Source organism: Rissa tridactyla, chromosome 4 (genome assembly GCF_028500815.1).
Source record: "Rissa tridactyla isolate bRisTri1 chromosome 4, bRisTri1.patW.cur.20221130, whole genome shotgun sequence".
In the NCBI taxonomy this organism is placed as follows: Eukaryota; Metazoa; Chordata; class Aves; order Charadriiformes; family Laridae; genus Rissa; species Rissa tridactyla.
In genome coordinates this window covers 21,824,159-21,844,742 of record NC_071469.1, presented here as the reverse complement: position 1 = coordinate 21,844,742, position 20,584 = coordinate 21,824,159, and the positions used below count along the sequence as shown (strand labels likewise).

Genomic DNA, 20,584 nt, shown 5'->3' with positions numbered 1-20,584 from the left:
TTCACCAGGGTTTCAGATGCTACTCAGATTCCCTTTGCTAAGGCTTACTGGTCACTTTTTGTCATTTTTCCCTGCAAGTTTATAGGTCTCCTAGTTAGGTTAGCAAGACACTGTGCAGAGATGCTATTCCCCATTTTCTTAATCTGATAAAGGACTACTACTAGCCATCAGGCAGTATTTGGCATAGTTTTTTGATATCTCTATTACAAGGATATTCAAAGGTAGGAGAGAGACACTGTAACTTTCAGCAGCACTCTAGAACCTCAAAAATTAGTTTATTCCCATGGAAACGATATCACCAACACACTGTGCAAACTTAAACATTAACTTGTTCTTACATCAATGCACTAATTTCTTCATGCGTGTCAAACCCAATTTTCAGACTTGCCAATTCCTGACAGATTTCCTTGGAGGGTACCAGTGTTCACTTCTTAAGTTGCCTCAAGTTTATACCAAAGGAGATATTGTAGAAAAACCTGATCTCAGCTACTCATGTGAGCTTTTGAAAAGTGAAAACATTCAGATGTTTACGCATACGTTTCTTTCTCAAAGTGTCTTAATTGCTGCAGTGTAACTTAAAGTATCACCTGTTGTTATGATATAAGTGCCATCAAGCAAGGACTCTGTGTTGTTAAATTAAATAGCTTTTTGCTATTTTATCAGTCTGATATTTCAATATATTGCAATAACAACATGTTTAATTGAAGTTTTTTCATATGTTTTAGGAGCTCCATTAGCTTTTACTCATTCTCCTGGCTGCATGTTCATCACCGACCTAAAGAATGACAACGTCACAGTCAGATCCTCAAGAGAAGTCCCACAAGTCCACTGCATTTCTCAAGATCCTCTGCATTATAGTATTGTCTCAGCAGAAGCAGCCCAAAAGATAAAGAATCTAGAGACCTTAATTGGAATAGATCCAGGTAAAAACAAAACCTCTCTTCCTTTAGTGGACTTGTTATGAGGTAGATATGACCTATCCCGCTCTTATAGATATTCGTAAAGTTCAAGAACACAGTAAGAATCTAAAGGCGATTTTAAAAAATTCTTTGTGGAATACGGTGCGTTACTGTAACTAGGTCTTACATTTTCTGTTACTGTACTTGATATCAGAGTCTGGCCAAAACCATTCAACCTTATGGGTAATGGAATATCTGATCTTGATGACTGTGTAATACCAAAGTACACAGAAGCAGCAAGGTTTACAGCAGACTGGAGAGTCCACAGGGAATAAGAACTCTTACTGAATAAAACTGAAATGGGTGCGTAAAGTACAGGGCACGTCGGCGTGCTGGTAGCTGCTACATGGGAATTCACTGTTGAGTGAATAGCACATGTCTTTACATGTATTCATGACTACCAGAAAATTCTAGTAGCTGCCTGTGCTTTTCAAATGTCCCTCTCGGATGGATGGAATTACATTAAGCTCTGCTGAACGTATTCGTCACTGAGGTGTTGTGTGATGGACCGAAGTGACCTGATCACCACAGCAAGTTGACAGGTAGGGCTGCAAGTGTGCACAAAGAAGACGAGAGGGAAATAAAGACAAACTGAATAGCGCAACCATTCCTAAAATACACACTGAATTAGTCCCCTCTGCCTGCTGTAAATTCTGATCTCAGTTTCCCATAAATTTTCTGAGATTCTCTGTAGGCAGCAGTGGAAAACAGCTTACGCCCAGCTCTCCCAAGCTCCTGGTTTGGGCTGTGTGCATATGTTTGGGTCTGTTTATTTTTACTCACAAGGCCTCTCCTTTTCCCACTCCCTGGAGTTCAGCTTGGCGCAATGCCATACTCTGCAGAAATACAGGACCTAACTTAAGAGTTAGCCTCGCTCCATTGCTAGAGGAGAGTACAGTACTTTATCTCAGATAATATACCCCACTGTCTCAGAGACTAATATTCCCTGCTTCTATTACTTAAGTTTTGCTCAGAACTTTTTCCTGTGTTCAGGACAGGGAACTGCTGGAGAGGGTGCAGCAGAGAGCTACCAAGATGATTAGGGGACTGGAACACCTCTCTTATGAAGAAAGATGGAGGGATTTGGGTCTCTTCAGTCTGGAAAAAAGATGGCTGAGGGGGGACCTTATCAACATTTATAAATACTTAAAGGGTGGGTGTCAGGAGGATGGGGCCAGGCTCTTTTCAGTGGTGCCTGGGGACAGGACAAGAGGTAATGGGCACAAACTTGACCATAGGAAGTTCCACCTGAACATGAGGAGGAACTTCTTTACTTTGAGGGTGGCAGAGCACTGGAACAGGCTGCCCCGAGAGGTGGTGGAGTCTCCAACTCTGGAGACATTCAAAACCCGCCTGGACGCGTTCCTGTGCAGCCTGCTCTGGGTGACCCTGCTCTGGCAGGTGGTTGGACTAGATGATCTCCAGAGGTGCCTTCCAACCCTATGATTCTATGATTCACTGTCTATATATTGCCTGTGTCTTATGAGGAGGAACAGAGGGAGAAACGGCAAAGGGGAACTTGAGGACAAAAAGAGGAAAGCGCAGGGGTGAGGGGAGGATGGTGAGAAAGATGAAGATGTGAGGAGGCTAGAAAACAGTAGGGAGGACTTAACCTCTCGCTATCAGCCCATGAATATCAGCACATCGTGCTGGAATTTGTGTTTTTCAGGAGTGTTGGCAAAGCAAAAGGACTGTGCAGTGAACTTGTGTTTCCGAGTGCCAGGGAAGGGAGGGGGATAGGAAGGGTTTGAACAATGAAAGACATACAGAGATAACGCGGTGTTACCTTTTTAGGGACTGACCCACGAGAAGAGACATCTGTTAATATTCACCTATTTCTCATGGTCGGATAACGTGGTTCTCTACTACGTGAAGTGTTACGAGATCTTTTAGCAGTCACACGGATACCGCTGTATTCATTGAGTTTATAAAGTCCCCTGGTAACTTACAGTGTCTCTGAAACCTCACTTCTGTGGTTAATCATTTCATTAAATGGAATTTATTTGGGAGTTAGCTTTTCTCTAAGGGAATAGAGTTAAACAGAGAAAAAGGACCAGCTTACTCGTCTGAAGTCTGCATCAAAACTTCTGCAAGATCTGGGGTGCCCGAGTTGCAATCTAGCTTCAGTAGCTAGGCGTGGTCTAGCGTGACTGTCACCACAGATCAGAGGAAGGCAGAGGGCCAAAGGAAGGGAAACAATATGCAATAAGCTCTCAGAAAAAGAAAAAGCTGTTTACACCAATACCTAGAAATGCTAGGTGTAGTAATTTTCAAAATCCGGTTAACTGAAATTCTTAACCTGGAAGCACAGCCCATTACCTCCATTACTCATATCCTACACCTTCCTAGGTTTCCTGAGGAAATTACCCCAATTCCTGCCTTTGACCAGAGGTTTTTCTTTGTCTTTTTTTTTTTTAACCCATTTTACGTCAATAAAGCATGCAGGTTCACCCACACAGAAACTTCAAAAGGAGAATGATGTGTTGAAATGTACTGCTCTCTTTAAAAACACTTTTATAGGAGATCGGGGTATAATTCATCTACACTGCCAGGACGAGCTGCTGAAGGCTTGCCTGTCCATCTCCCACGCTCGGTCGGTGCTGATAACGACTGGATTTCCTACCCACTTCACTTACGAGCCGCCGGAAGAAAATGATGGGCCCCCAGGAGCCCTCGCTATTGCAGCTGTATTGCAGGCCTTGGAGAAAGAGGTTGCCATAGTAACAGATCAGAGAGCCATGAATCTGAATAAAAAGATTATTGAAGAGGCTGTTCAACTAGGTAAGACACAAGTTTTTTCAGTTTTTATCTTGACAATTTGAGCCGAGGTTTGCTTCTGTTAATCTCGCTGTCACTTAGTACAGGATTTATTTTTTTTTCCAGGGAACGAACCAGAGTTCATCCTCTAAGCTCTGATCAGTGTTGCTATGATAACATTTTGTTAAACGTAGCTGGCATCAAATGAATGCTTACGTGTCTGGGTACTGATTCTGGATTAGCTGTTTGTTATGAATTCTGGATGTCTGTTCATATTCTTGTAGACCTGTTTTCCATCTCAAGCTCCCACTTACTAGCACTAACATCCAAACAAGCTTAATTTAATGTAAGGGTGCAGGGAGCTTATCAGGAATTGTGTAAAGACATTGAGCCCTTACTATCGGAACTGTTCTGCTTTCTTTTTGCTTGCCTTTTTTTTTTTTTTTTTCCTTTTTAAAGTTACTCAAACACACATCAAAAAAAAAAAGGTACATAGTATCTGAGTTGCATTTTGTTTTCCTGTAGGAATCCTAAAGAGACCTGTCCCTCTATTAAGTTATCAAAAAGAAAGTGCTGATTCAGCTTTAATGTTTTTGTGTGAGAGTGGGAATCCTGGAAGACCTAGGTACGTGTATTCAGTTTTTGAGAACGGGTCACACCTCTACTGTAAAGTTCTAATAAAAATAAGGACTGTGATCTAAGAAGGCATAATGGTTATGAGTAAATCCTCAAGACTTGGAATGAACAGAACCAACTCCGAAACCCAACATTGATATTGGAGCACATGTGGAGTACAGAATTCCATGTTATTCTGCAATTAAGCATTTCTGGAGTACAAAAAAGAAATGATACTTCATGTAGCAATAGCTCTTTTCCTTTGAAAAATTTCTAAAAGCTTTTCAGCTGGTATTCCATAGATGTAGATATGTATACACACACTCCCAATATATTATTTTGCCAGTTTTTAAATCAGTGAGAAAGTCAGAAAGGGAAAGTATTACGTTGGAGTCAGTGAAAGCTCAGAAGAGAGTTGTGGAGTGTGTTCACTCTTTAGAGCTTTGGCTCAAGTCTGCCAACAGGGGAATCTGATCTGATTTAATTAAATGTCACATGTTTGTAACAGTGCGAAAGTGATCATCCTATTGTCTTTAGGCAGCCAAAGCCAAAATTATAGGTGTGTGCATGCACTTCTCAATATCAGTTTGAACTGTGTGCACATGCATTGTTGAGTATACAGTGTTGGGCAAAAATTCAGATTTTTACAAAGTGTGTGATTGGGGTTAACGGCCTGGAGAATTTGCTAAGTAGCTGTACACACATTTCATTACTTAGCAGGCAACTTATATTTCTTTTGAGTAGGCATACGTTACTCACTTTTACTGATCTTTCCATGTAAAGCATTTTAATGTGGTAACCTTCAGTTTGTTCTCTTTAATAAAAAGATCTTCCACCCTGGTATTTGCTTCATCAACTTACTCAAGTCACGTTTTTTTTCCATGGGTTAGTGTATGCTATAATTATGTGCTGTAATAGTATGCATGATTCTGTCTTAAATTTTTATTTATTGTTTTAAAAATGTGGTTTATAGCTATACATAATATAATTACAGCCAGTTTCTATTTCACTTGATTCCACAGTCCCAAAAAGCTAAAGCAAGCATTTCTTTGAAGTAGACAGCTAACCTTGTGAAGGTCTCTGGGGTCAGTGTAGACCCACCCACAAAAACATTAAGTAATTCAGCAGAATTAGTAATCTCTTGACAGTAAAACTGGAGAAACAGAAGCAAAATAACTTACTTCTAACATACAGTGGCAGAACTGAGTAGTAAAATTCTGCTTAAAACGTAGTATATCTACAGTATGTCTGTCTGCTCTCATAACTAGCAAAATAGCCGTAGACTTCAAGAAAAATCCCCCAAATCTAAAGACCCAAACCAAAAAACTCCCTAACTAGAAACGAATGAATATTTGCTAAGCAATATACCTTAGGCAGAGACTATATTTACACTAACAAGGATTTAGGTGATCATTAGTTGGCCACTTTTTTTTGTTTTCTTTAAAAATACTCAGAGAAGCTAATGTCTAACAAGTATTTTAACATGAAACAGAGCAAGGCCAGATGGCTGACTCAAAGGACTGCTGGTTAGAAGGATTTCAGGAACTTCTTTTCTTGGTGGCGAATGTGATTTGAGTTGCACTAAAGCCATAAGAAACAAGTAAGCTTTGAAAATAAATCATAGAGAACTACATTCAGAAGTAACAAAACAGTATCCAAGTTTTACCTTGAATCCCAAACAGTCAAGCAGTAGAACCAAACGCAACAGGAGAAGCTGCCAACAGAAGAGTTTGTTATGTGAGAATCACAGCTTTGATTCCTCTCCTCTCTCTTTTCACTCATCTCTAACCAGATTTGATCACCTGGTAGCAATAGAGCGTGCTGGGATGGCTGCTGATGGCAATTATTACAATGCCAGGAAAGTTAACATTAAACACCTAGTGGATCCCATAGATGAACTATTTTTAGCTGCACAAACCATTCCAGGAGTCGCGACAACAGGTACGCGTGAGCTTGTGTTATATTCTCAGAAGCAAGAGAAGGAGAGAACAGGAACTCTTCCTGGAAGCGAAGGGGAGCAAGAGGCAGGTGCTGAGTAACTGCTTGTAGGCTACAGGTGTTTGTCGTGGTTGAATTTAGAGACTGTTGCTGGAGAAGAATTAGAGGCTTCTATTGAAGGGTTCTCACAACGAAAAAACATGAAGGAGTTGATTTCAGGGTTATTTAAGGACAAAAAAACAAGCCCAGATGTACGTATTATCTATACATCAGTGTGTGTACAGGCACTTCTCTAAGTGTAGTTTTTGGCACTGACTTTATTCTGTATTTTATGTGTGAAAGGCAGCATAGAAAGCAAATGACTACTGAATGGAAACATTACATATTAAAATACTATAGTTATGATTGTTACACCTGTGTTAAAACAGCAGTCTGCTTAGAATCTTAGTGTATATTGCCATATAGCAGTACATTCGCTTGAGCAGGGATTGTTTATTTACAGCTATTACAATAGTGCCTTCTCTAACAAAACAAATCTATACAATAATAATCTTTAAAGGAGTACATTGTCCTCCCTGCCAAAACTACATTAGCATTGACTAATAGATCTAATAAGAGTGCTGTTGTCAACACGGTGCTCCTCTCTTTTCTTGATTATCCTTTTTGTCTTGAAAACTGACTCGTGTCTGGTTTTGAAAGAATACAGCACAGGTCAAGGATTCCCAGGTATATATAAGGTGTTGTACAACATGCTTGTAGAATCAAATGCTTTCTGCTACAGTGCATAGCCCAAAACGTAGTTAGGAAATATATAAATATATGAATACTAGAAACAAAATTAGAAGCAAGTGTCACAAAACCAGACATAAGTGTCCATGCCAGGCTGATTTCAGTCACATCAGACCGTGTCTGCTGATCTGGCTTTTTTTTTCTTCTTGTAGTGCTGTGGATTCACTCCTAGGTATTACCAAAAGCACTGGAACTTCTGACTTCTCAGCAGTGATGTTTTTCAAATGGTTCCACAGAATTTAGAGAGCTCCTGCAGAGATAATGAGTAGTCTGATTTCACTGTATTGGAATCATTTAAAAGCTGTATAGCAGAAGAGTTCACTGGTATTTTTTGTATTATCTTAGAATCTGTAATACATTTTACTTAGTTTTAATTCAATTTTTTGTCCTATTCCTAAGGAGTAACTGCCAACATTCAGAAAGAAGCACTCTAGGTGGCACTCTGTTGGCAATCTCAGCAGAGAAGCCGAAGATTGACTGAATAAGGATAGAAAAAGCTCTCTTTCATAAAGATGTTTAGCAAAACGCCTGAGAGCTTTATGCTGCAGTTAATTTTAATTATTTTGTCCCTGATTTTAGACTATTGATACAAGGACTTGGTCTCTCCAGCTACTTACGTAACATCACATCCCTATTATTTTACTAAAAATACCCTAATCTCTCACAATATCTCCCAGAGCAGCTCAAAGTATATTATTGATTTGGTGGAGTTTGGAGTGTTCTGCTCTGGGAATTTGAATCTGTTCAGAAGCATTTAGTTTGTTTTGTACATTCTCTGAATATTCAAATATGCTATGAAATGTCATTAATTAAAAATACCAGGAGTTTCTGAAGAGGAAAAGAAGCAGTTATCCAGATTCACCGTGTCCCATTGCCATGAATTTTCTCTAAATTATTTAACAAGTCATTAGGCTTCAAAAAACAATGAAGGTATCTATCTGCCCTGATCTCCCATGGAATTTTAGTACGGGGATATTCTATGCTGGAGAGCTAATTGAGTATCTATAGAAAAACAATGTAATTTTTTCTTACATTGTCTGATACCTAGTTAACATTTCTTATTTTGCCTATCACGCTAACTTTTTTTGGTCTGTTTTTTAATTTGATTACAATTTCCTGGGATAGCTGTTCGCTTTTTCAATGCATTTCTGCAAAGCCGAGCTTGACAAGGCACGAATCTGAGCTGTGGCCTTTGCGTCTTGTCTCTCGTTATTGATGATAATGTATTGCTATGGATTATGATAAATTTTTTAGGTGGCATACGTCTAGTTCCAAAATAAAGTGCAAATACTGTACAGTACCTGTTAGGGCGGAGGACTCAGATAACTTTATAGACTAGAAAAGGTTACTAGGAAGATCAAGTATTCAGCCTCACAGAAGTCTTTAAATAGTGTGCTCAGTGGCAAGAAGTACCGTGTTAGGAGGTGGAGAGGGGAATATTAGAACATTTATTACATGCTGGTTAATTGCTGTCAAGTTTTGCATTTAAAATAAGATCTGTGTTTAAAAAAAAAAATCCGATCTAGGAGTCCGACCACAGAGAAATCATGAACAATGCCTACAATTGTATGAGCACTGATATCATAGAAAGTCACGGAGTAAGCAGCAACCTTCAGGAATATACAAAATAAGAAAACATGAAAGTCTGAGGTTGGAAGGACTCATTTTCCGAAAAAGTTGGAAATAAAAGCTTAAGAGATGTTACTGAAACCACACGCTATCCTTTTCAGCTGTCATGCAACCGACATAGCTATATGCTATTTCTACAGGAGCTAATGAAAAGCTTTCCAAAGTACTGCATGAAAAAATGCGGTCACACTTGTTTCCTTTCCGTACATATGATTTTTAGTGCAGAAGACTGACATTTCCTGCATTTTTCATGAGTGTAGTTTCAGAAACCAATGTAGTTAGCCAAAACTCGTGTGGAAGATCCGACAGAACTATTTTTCCTCTGCCTGGAAAACACTCGAGCCTTCAGGAGAAGAGGGTTCATCTTGTCTTTTTTGAGACATCTATACTTGAGATGTCTGCCTTGGGGTGAGAGGAACCGAATGTTTGAAGGGCCTGTTTCTCTCTCCTGGCTTTAAAAGAAGTCTGGCTGGCTGCGTTTTGTCAGGTGAACCTTACTCTACAAATCAAAGGTAAAATGCAGTCCTCTGCTGGCGTGTAGAGGAATAAGAAAACAGATGGTACAGGAAAATTTTTGGTGCGGTGTTCTTTTTCTCCCAGTGTAATGCTAACGGGATCCATCCACAGCAGTACATCTACGAACTGCGCAGCCATCCTGGGGACAGGACTTCCCCAAAGACAAGAAAAAGCAAAACAAGGCTGATACAAAAAAACCCCAAGCAACGACTAGTATCTTCCAGTTAAAGAAACTGTTGAGGATCTTCGAAGGACAAGAATTCATTTTAGCCTTTTAAAAGACTATTAGGAGCAAAATTTTGGCTTTTGAATATATTTATATGTGATAGTAGAGGCACCATGATTATGTCATTACCTATTTGAGAAGCACTACCGACGAACAGGTTTTAGAAAGCACCATTAATTCCCAACACCAGAATAAATTTGAACAGATTGTTAAAGCAGATAAGAAAAAAAATGAGCTTTTTCATGGCAAATCCTTTTATGTAAGTTACGTGTCACTCAGTTACGCTCTCCTTGACTATTTAGACTTAAGGAAATAAAAAATTGCTGCTGAGAAATAACTTTCACTTAAAGAAGAAATTTCCTACAGACTTATGTGAGATATTTGTGTAGTTACTCAGTGTTAAATTTATAAATTTCCAGGGTTTGAAGTGTAAATTATAAATACTGTAATTTCTCTCCTCTAACACATGCTATGCATTAGAGCGCAGTCACATTTCAAATTCAAATATGATACATTGCAGTGAGGACCCGGAGCTCTTCATTGTTCGGTTTCACAGATATTAACTAGGATTTTTCTATGAAATCTTCAAACTTGAGAAGATGCCACTTAGACTGACAGGTGAAAGAGAAATGTTAATTTCCATTTAAATAGGTGGATTTTTTGTGGGGTTTGTTGGTTTTTTTTAAATACATTAGGAAGAGACTAGAGGTACTATCCAGCTTTCACGTAAGCTGCTAGTTTATGTGTTAGCCTCATCTCCACATCTCTGAACGTCATCTAACATTTTTATGTCCCAAACACAGGGTTGCCCAGAATTTTCTTGAAATGACATAGGTCCCATTGATTTTACTGAAACCACTCAGACAAAAACATAGTGTTTCTACTTGACCAACAAAAATCAAGGCCCCACACCCTGAATATAAGAACACTTCAAAAAAAAAAAAAAAAGAAAAAGATTAGCTATTTTTTTCAAAAATTACTAGAAAAATGAAAACAGTAATAGTAGACAGGATTGAGCTCTTTGTACACTCTGGCACAATGACAGTGGACCGTGTTAAACAGATTGCCAGTGCAGTAAGGCCTACTTCTGCCAAAGTCCTTATGTATATTTTTGCTTATTTTTCTGCAATAATTGCTATATTTAATCTCTTTTTTTTTACTTAAAAGTTGTCTATGCTTGCTTTACTATGGAATCGTAGGCTTTCAGGTTTATTTGGGATTCATTTTCTGTCTTCTTTCTCTGTTTGTGCTAATGTACTTATGCATTATATAGAACACTCATTTAAGGCCTTCCACAAGAAAAGTTTACTATCTTAATTCTGTCTGCGGTTCATGAGCACTTGGTAATTTTGGTTTCTTTTGCGTGCACCAGTACAGCATTCATATATATACGGTTACGTGTTAGTATGTGGTAGGTGATGCTTTCAGCTGTTTCATTCACAGTATTCTGTTTTTACACACTTTTGATGAAAAAAGATAAGTCATCTCATATTTTCTCACATCACAGTTCTCTCTGAACTGTCACAGAGACTCTGGGGAAGACACAGGATGCTTTCTAAATGGATTGTTAGTTACGTGCTGGGTCTTTTTCATTTGGTCTGTTTCTCTTTTAATAAAGGTGTTGGAGATGGAGGAAATGAATTAGGAATGGGCAAAGTAAAAGACGCTGTAAAGAAGCACATAAAAAATGGAGATGTTATAGCTTGTGATGTTGAAGCTGATTTTACTATTGTAGCTGGTAAGGAGTTTTTTTTGTGGGGGTGAGAATTGTTGATATTTGAGAAGACAACTGACAAGAAGACATCTGTCTTTCCAACTAATCCATATCGGCCCTTTCTTCATATGACCAAGTCATCACTGGCAAAAAAATTTATCTCTGTATTATTTCCGTTTTCTGAATAGTTAAGCAACTACGGCTCCAGCAGGAATGACTGAAAATTGAGGGTGTTCTATGAAGAAAGCGCGTTTAATTGGAAATAGTTGGGCAAATCCTGAATATTCTTGAAAAATCACACTTCACATAAAATAACAAGGAAGACTGCAGAAGTGACCTGTGTGGGAGTTAAAATGTCTATGCACGTATGAATTTTCAGCAGTTTTTTGGGAGAAATGAGAGTGTGGTACTAATTACATCTACTTCTTACGGCTACGCGTGTATAGTATCTATGGTGGCTGTTCTGGCAATTCTGGTGATTCTTACTTTGAAAGCGGCTGTCACACCCAGACCCTGCGACGGGAAGTGAGGCAGAGGTTTGGATATGTTTAAGTGTGGAAAACTACACGTACTAAAGTAACTTCCACACTTTTTTTGAAAATTTTTATATTCTGCATCTCTGGAAAAGGTATCAGGCAGCAGAGATAACTTCTCACAGCAAGTTTCAAATCTAGTGAACTCCAATAATAGTCTTGACAAAGAAGCTGTCAAACAAGACTGTGTAGACTGATTTGAAAATTTATGGATATTAACTGTTAGAATGTCCTTTTGAATGTGTTACTTACACCAAGGACACATCATCAAGACACAGACAATTAGTTTCACCAAGGTTTCATACCTTATAAAATGGCTGAACTCTTTAATCAGTCATCATTTGAACAAAAAAGGGATTCTCGGCAATGGTGCAGCATTCTGTTATAAAATCTGACACCAGTGAAAATTTTCCTGATTTGGGATGCTTTTCAAAATCTCCTACCTATCAGTGGTTAAAAGCAAAAGACAGCGGGCTGTAGCACGGCTTCTCACAGTTCATGGACTTTACGTTGAGCCAAGTGGAATTGTGTTATAGACCATGCTCATTTGAGTTTTTGCTTTGTTCGAAAGAGAAACCACAAACTAAGCTAGATGGAAACTTGCAGGAATTCAATCTGAAATATTACTGAAAGCATTTTAATATGTGAAGCAATTGTCTAGTTCTGAAAGAAATGTTCCAAAGTCATGTCGATACTTAATTCATGTCCAAGTTCCATTTTGACATCGCTACATGAGACTCAGTTGTATGTGCCTCATGACTTATGCAGGTTAGGTATCTTTGGAATAGCCAATGTTTATTTTTTTACAGTTTGGTTTCATGGTGGCATTCTGTTGCAGGGGTTTCTAACTGGGGAGGCTACGCCATCGCTTGCGCTCTGTATATTCTCAGCACTTGTGAAATACATGACCGCTATCTGAGGAAAGCTGTTGGGTTTCCACAGATATCCAAGAAGATGGGCTGGCTGTCAGCACTTCCATCGGTTACCAAGGTAATTTCTGTAGGACCGGGGAGCTGTGACTTGCTTGTGACATGCAGATGGAATTGGCTACCAGCCACTAAATGCTGCCCAGTCCAGTTCAATAACTTACTTTCACGTGGTCTTTTGGTGACGTTTGGGAATCCCTGGTGAATGGGCAGCCACACTGTACTTAGACTATTCTGCAAAGTCTTCAAGACAGATTGAACATAAAAGTCCTCAAAAATGAATGTATTCGTGTGCTGCAGCTTCAAGCACAAAACCGTGCTACAATTTTATGGGCAGTGCAAGAAATCCTACTATTGCAATACGGTAATTAAAATTCCCTGTTCGCTTCCTTAGCATCGTTCATGATTTTATAAATCTCTATTGTGTCCTCCGTCAGATGTCTCTCTTCCAAAATCAAGAGTCACAGTCCAAACACAGAAGCCACTCCGCACTTCTGATCTTTGCACCTTACTTATGATCTTTCCACCTTTTCTAGTTATGTTAGAACCTTCCTATAGTTAGTTTTGAATGCTTCCAAATTAAAGTTGGAGAGAGACTTGCAGATGCATGTTTTTAAATGTGGTTTGACTAGTGCAGCTCATATTCTGGGAATGCAAAGGTTTCAGACTGAGAAAAAGTAAAATAACTGAGAGGAGTGAGAAATGACTGTGATCTGTGCTCATCCTGCTAAGCACGTGGCTCTATTTTTAACTTGGCAGTGTTTAAAAAAAAAGTATATATACACTCAACGATCGAGTAATGTTTGCTCCACTGTATTTGTGATAACTTAGGAACTTCAAGTCAGTTTTATTGGCAGAGTACCTCTACAGAGACTTGGACAAGACCAGTAAGTTTGTGACCTCCAAGAATGCTAGGCAAAATGTAATCCATCCACCGTGGGTATTGCCCGCGGCAGTGGAGTATTTCTCCTGAGGTGACAGTGCATGCTGTGTGAAATTCCAACAAAGCACCTCTTAAGTATTTGAGAGTAGGTCTTACGTTTTTTTAATTCTTGCTATTTTCGGTTTTCATCTAAAGGTCATAAAACTGAAACTGATCCCAACGTTTGGCATAGCCGTATAGCCACATATCCTTTGACTTAACAAAGCATATGGCAACTTTCAGTGCAATCTTTTCCAAAAATAGATCCATGACTTTTCACTTTTCAATGTTTTTTTCCAGTTACATCTACTCTATTTTTGCCCTTTAAACTACCATACCCTAAAAACTACTATGATCAAATTCCTGGTAATGAGATACAGTAATTAAATGTGATATTGTGTACAGGAAATCCTTCTTGGTTTTGTTTTACTAAGCTACACAGCTGGGAATATTGATAATGATCCAGTAATGGGCTATTGAAAGTGCAATACTAAAATCTATTGAGATAAAATTAATGGAAACAGTTTTGTGGAGGAGAGAAAATTACAAAGTGTCTGACAAGAGAATGTCATATCTTTTAATTATAAATCATGCAACAGTAAACAGTGCAGAAGATTGAACACGTTAGTGTTCACGTACTCCATTAGTATAAAAAAATCATTCAGACCGTTTATGTTTATACGGCTACTTTCTGCCCAATCCAGTTTCTTTTAATGCCATAATAATTACCGTAGTACAAAGATCACCATCACACATGCGCAGCTCGGTGTTTGTATTTGTCTGTTTGTAACTGGAAAGACGACATTTGAAGGAGTGCCTAAGCACCACACACCTTTCTTATAATATGTCCTATATTTCGTCCCAAAATGGCATTCCTTCCATGAAAACTGTGGATCATATATACTAAATGAAGACTTCCCCTGAAACAGAAGGGTTATTTCTCTGCAGCCTTGTGTTCACGCATTGTAAGGATTGCACTGCAGCAATCCCCAGACCCGTGGAGCGCTCCATTCCCAATGAACACAATCGCACTGAGGTAGTTCTAAGTGCATGGATTAGTCTTTACGTATATTTTAATAAGAGAAACTGTAAAGCATTTGTTCCTTGTTGAGAAGGTGATGAGCAAGAAACAATTTGATCTAAACAATCGTTACTTGCCTTTAAGTTGTGGAGTTGAAGCATAATTATGTTGGTTAATACAGTATTGGTTTGACTTTTCAGGTGTTTGTGGTACTTGTATACTGAAGTGAGTGTAGAGACATACATTAATTCATACATATCCAAACGTAGCTAATGCTGAGCAGCGTACAGTCAACTCTGCGTGTCCTTGCGTCTCCCAGCCAGGTTAATATGTCAGGCAGTTGTTCTTTTACTGAACTCCTTATTAATGGTAAGAAATGGACTGCTTAGTATTTATTTTGAAATTGTGACCTATAAGAATATGAAATACTTTGCAAATGAGCAATATATAAAGATGTGACATTTGTTTTCGTATTCTTTATTAGCTTTGTCATTCGTAAGGGAGGTTTTTTTCCCTGAATAAAGTGCAAATTACCAAGTTCTTTTTCTAGTCATTTGATTATTTTTTTGGTTACCCCACTCCCAACTTAATCATTTGCTAAAGAGAGAACTGTGAGCAAATTGCAGCACTTTTCAGGTAAGGAAGCATACTGCACATTGTGCGTGTTCCTTACAAATGGAAACAATAGCATTTGATCATGGAATAGGGTTTATCAGCCATAGTTACATACTATTAAGCAAGCAAGCCTTTTTTCCCCACGTAAGCAGATCCGAGAGCTCTAACATGTCAGCAGGTTACCAAATTAAACTAAATTATCTGCTAATTGAGCACGCAAGGCATGCCTTAATCCTTTCAGAAATGTTTATATTTTGGCTGTATACTGTATTACGTAAAATACAACCATACTGTGTGTAAATTCAGATCTAAAGGTATTGTATTCTTTATGGTTTAGCAGTCTTCCTAGAATTTAATAAAAGAATATTAGGCATTTTACCTTTATAAATTTTTCGTCATTAATTTGTGTGCAGGAGATAAATGCCTTTGCTGGAGGTTATGGTGGAGGACTACCAAACAAGAAGTATTTCAGCCTATAGAACTGTTTGTCAAGGATGCTCGTGGGGCTGTTTCAGTAGCAGTTGCCATCAAAGCAGGGTCTCACACCAGTGGAAACAGAACAGTAGATCAAAGACCAGAAAAGGCATTCCTAGCAAAGAAAGGGGGAAAAAAAAGATAGGTGTATGACTATTTCAAAATCGTATATAAATTAGTACAGGGTTGGGGCAGGGAGAAGCTAAGACATGACCAGGCTTTTTATTTTTCTTTGATTTTTTTTTTTTTTATTAGCAGAATTAGGGAAATAAATTCTTCTTATAGTAATTCTAAGACAGTAGAAAAAGTTTTACTGTGTACATTTCACGTGAAATGAAAAGCAAAGCAGTTTATGCTAAAGATACATCCGTTTGAAACCAGGTCTTCTAATTTCACCATTCCTATAACTAGGGGGTTTTCAGAGTTGATTTTAGCCCATCTTTTCCTCTCACAGCGCTCACTGGCCCATGACTCACAACCCAGGATTTTGTTCCCTCTGTGTACTTTAACAGCTCAACTTGGAACGTGCTTTGTTATCTGCTTACTTTACTGTTAAGCAAGAAAATAACTGTTGTAAACATGAAATTGAGTTGCAGTTCTAAACAAAGGAAAGTAAATGCTATTTCAGAGAATTCCAAGCAAGTGCAACTTCAGGGTTTTCTTTTTCCCCCTCCCTTTTCTCAGCAACCAGAAGTCTCATAAAATCAATAGGAAAATGACGATAGAAAGCAACAGGCACGCAGAGATCACATTTCCCTTCTGTTCTTTTTTTTTTTTCTTTTTTTAAAGTGCATCTGCAGCCAGCTGCTACGCTGGTGAAACAACAGGTAGTTTTTTGAGATACTTTGGGTGGCGGGTCCTCTGAGTCTGTTTTGTGCAATATGGGAACTTGAAACCAGGCAGAAAGGATTCATTTCTGCTGAATTCTTACCGACGTCTTGTTTGAAGGAGCATGGGGAACAATAATATCATTCGGTAATCAAATAGTAGTCAAGAATCTAAGCCTTTTGTCAGTCCCTAAGTTCCAGATCCTATATATATTCTTTGGGACAGTTTAAAAATAGTGTTAGCAAATTGCTATCCAAAATTAATATGGAGGATGTGGTCAGAGCCTCGCCTCCCCTGCATTTAAAATAAAGATCTTGAATGAATGCTTTTATCTAATTCAGGATTTTAATTCCATTCTATTTCTTTGGTTTTTAAGGAAGAAAATCTTCTGAAAACACTTGTGCAGCACGGGGTCCGCAGTGGAAAAACTGCCAGCCTAGAAATGGAAGTGGACGGGCTGCCCTTCTACGACACCCATTCAGTCATGATTGAAAAGCTGCTGCAAGAAGTGCAGCGGGGACCGTCCTAATGATTTCTATGTCAAGAGTTGCTCCCATATCAGTTCCTTGTCCCCTAGGCTCCCACAAGGTATAGAAGATCAGAAAAATATGACTTTTCATCTCCGGTGCCTTGGCTGCGCACAACCTTTCGTTGTTACCTTTACAACATCTCTGTGAAGCAAGAAGGGGATATCATCATGATGATTTGGTCTGCCTTTCTTTTCTGTTAATTTTACAATGGGTACTGGATATTAAATGATACTATATATTAGAGGTGATCTGTATTTTACAAAGAAAGCTTGTCATTAAAATGGAATGTTATTGCATTGCTGTTCCTGTTTTACTAAGCTCGTAAGTGCAAGAGGAAGTAACTCTTGCAGCAACTTGGATTTAAAAATACTTCGTGGTGGGGAAAACAGCTGCAGTGGAGATGGGAGGTTCAAAACAAAACAAAAAAAAACCCAGGAAGTGTTACAGTAGTGAAAGTTGATAAATACAGTCCCCCTGCACACCTCCTGTAGGCCCTCTAACACTGTCTTCTTACGGTGGTGGATAGTTTGTGGAAGTGCGAGGAGATAAGGGGAGAGCTTTAACTGAGCTAATGAAAACAGGGGCAGCGTTTGCAGAGCTTCCATGTAAAGGGTAGGCTTTCGTTTGCCTCCTTCGTATCAGTAGTAGTAGTCATTTAAAAATGTCTGTTTGGGAAAAGAGGCAGCTGATTTCCTTCTCTGTGTGCTACAAGTTCAGTAGCTTACTGACATACTACACTAACAGGTGCGATGTATATTATTCTTTCCAAACACTAAATTTTGTCAAAAATTTATATATTTTGTCCCTTTCTGGGTGATACAGAAAGGCTGTAGACATTTCAGGGTATCCTGTTGTAAAGAATAAATGAATTAAATACATAAATAGGGATTAAAAATTAATGCTTAGAAATTAAAGCATAATTAGAAAGTAAAGAACATTTGCATTCCGTATAAAGTAAAATGATGTAAATGAACATTTAGATGAATTCCAGTTATAGAAATTCTGCTCATGACGAGACTAAGTGAAGCAAAATTAAATTATGTCTCAAAGGCCTACTGATGCCGAACCAGTGCAAGATGAATGTAGTGCCTGACCTTTGCTGTTTAAAGCTACTTTAGCCCCAGATGAGTGTCAGGGCTGAAGTTCTGCTAGTTGTCAGCCCTCGCAGCAGAGAGGAGAGGGTATATTTGACACTGCATCTCTCAGGTACTGATGCTTTAGCTGTCATTAAATAATTATAATGGTACAAAAGGCGAGCATCAAACCATTGTGCTTCAACAGGATGAGAATGGCAGTTGTGTTTAGCCACTGTTTTTTTCCAAAGTACAGTGGACTTCCAGCAGCCAGAAACGCCTTGTATCTACTTTTCTTTCTGGCAGGTGAGTTTTATTTTCCTTCTCTTTATGTAAGACAAACACAACACTTTTTGAGAATGAGAAAAATCAGTTTGTACCACAAACACCAGTGTACTTTGAACATTAATCTTCTGAAGTCCTTGAGGATACACAGCCTTTAAAAACTTAAAACAGTTGAACACATGTGAGAGAAAGAAATCTTAATGCCATACTTGCTGATAGATATTCAGACTCACCAAAGCTCCCAATGGTTATTTTATGGATCACTCATTTTTTTTGATTCATTTTATTTAAAGCTGCCTTGAAGGATGTTGCAGTGAATCTGTATTTGTATTTCACAGTCAGAAAATAGCTCCTTTAGAAGTGTCCAAACTCTCCAAACTATAAATATGAAGTAAAATGTTTCATACGAATGCTTGAGTTTTTGCCAAAGCCAGCAGCCCCGCAGGAGGGCATGTGTTCACGGCTGCACAGAACCCACAAAATGAAATTAGCATCATTTAAAAATGTCTGTTTGGGAAAAGAGGCAGCTGATTTCCTTCTCTGTGTGCTACGTGTTCAGTAGCTTACTGACATGTTACACTAACAGGTGCAATGTATATTATTCTTTCCAAACACTACATTCTGTCAAAAAAACTTCACTTTTAAGTTTTGCACTTTTTTTTCCCCCCAGAAATACAAGTTTTAACAATCAGATTTCATTAAGAAATATGAAATGTAATAATTTATTTGTCTTTTTCTCTAATGCGCGTTTTTAAAATCCCTTTGCCTGTGCAGTTCCAAGGGCTGGATTTAATCCGATAGCAATGTGTAGCGTATCTCTAGCAACCATGGCAGGACCCTCGATTGACTATGTTCTGGCTGAGACGGAAAGAACAGCTCTGAGTGAGAGTTACCTTCCTCCCGTATTGGCTACAGTTCTGCAGCCTAAGCCTAACAGTTACAATATAGAAAGAATCGATAAAACATTGACTTCAGAAAAAAAAAAGGAAAAAAAAGGAGAAGAAAAAAACCTTCCCCTTCTCTTACGGGTTAGCAGGTTAAATGTTGAGAACTGTAACAGAATGCTGGACTCCATTATGCAAGTTTCCATCTGATTTTCAACTGCAGCAGCTGACCAAAAGCTGACCACATGAAAGTACCAACTCAAAGAAGCCCTAATCCCTCAGATGATAATTCAATGTAATATGGCATGCTCTGCATTCCAGCGATCTAATTTAAACAATGTGGGTTACTGTAAAGAAGCAAAGCATAAACAGGACAAGAAATATTTCATCCTAGAACAAACCATGTGTGTGTCTTGCAGCCTGCCAGGTCATGGGAGTCCAAGTAGTTGTCTCAGTGTTTAACAACACAGAAGCACGGCATTACGGCTGTGGCGAGTCCCTGCCTTATGACCCCCATTGGTAGAGACAGAGATCAGAGGAAAGATTAGGAGAAAATAAAGCTAAGTAGCACTAATAGTCAGAAGAAAAAATGCACGTGTAAAGTAATTAATCCAGCTTGGTGAGTGGTCTAAGTATAAAGAAATGTAAAATAATTAAACAAGCCAGATGTTAACCTAAGCAAACCTAATCCCCTCCTGGGAGTGGGGACGTGAATCCTTTCTGCAAGGGGAGGGAGGAGAGGATCTGTGGTCTCACAAAGAGAAACTGCGGGCCAAAGCTGTAAGATAGTTACTTCAAACACAGAGTGAACAAATATAGGAAGAAAATAATAAAAACTTTCTTTATTAAAGACATCCCCTAATTATTTCTAACATTGCACTCTCAAGGTGGTTTCCAGAAAACTGTTAGAATATATTGCCTTTTAGAAACTGGTGACAAGCGAGGCTGTGTAACAATGACATACTTCAGATACCAGGACTAGATCATCTGCCTAGAGGTTCTTTTGACATTTAAAAAAAAAAAATAAACAAAACTGATAATACTACTGCAAGTTGTCAGCTGCAGGTTGCAGAGAGAAAGGTGTTTCAAGAAAGATTTGAAACCAGAGACATGAAAGGACAAGGCAATAGTCATAGTGTAACAGTTACAGATACAAGAAGGTATGGCGAGCAGATCACAAAGAAGAATCATACAGGATTCATTAGTATAATAAAGAGAAAAAAACAAAACAAAACAAAACCAACCTAGAGAGGAGATAGTGGTAGAAACAATCGGATAGAGCACATCTTTAACTGCCATTATCTCCACTTATTCCTGTATTTTGTTTCTGTCTAAACCGGGAAACATAGA

General features: G+C 38.6%; 1 protein-coding gene across 10 annotated transcripts in view; it reads left to right on the top strand.

Moving 5' to 3' along the window:
* Positions 1–20,578, top strand: part of DGLUCY (D-glutamate cyclase) — a 51,509-nt gene extending 30,931 nt beyond the window's left edge. For 8 of the 10 annotated variants that reach the window (XM_054200050.1, XM_054200045.1, XM_054200048.1 and 5 more), the window contains 7 exons: positions 726–923; positions 3,480–3,740; positions 4,242–4,341; positions 6,124–6,272; positions 11,048–11,167; positions 12,515–12,666; positions 16,839–20,578. In XM_054200050.1, coding sequence (XP_054056025.1) covers positions 726–923; positions 3,480–3,740; positions 4,242–4,341; positions 6,124–6,272; positions 11,048–11,167; positions 12,515–12,666; positions 16,839–16,991 — 1,133 coding nt within the window. In that variant the 3' untranslated portion in view covers positions 16,992–20,578. The remainder of the gene's footprint in view (positions 1–725; positions 924–3,479; positions 3,741–4,241; positions 4,342–6,123; positions 6,273–11,047; positions 11,168–12,514; positions 12,667–16,838) is intronic. The other 2 variants (XM_054200051.1, XM_054200053.1) reach the window with 2 other exon arrangements.
* The last annotated feature ends 6 nt before the right edge of the window (positions 20,579–20,584 follow it).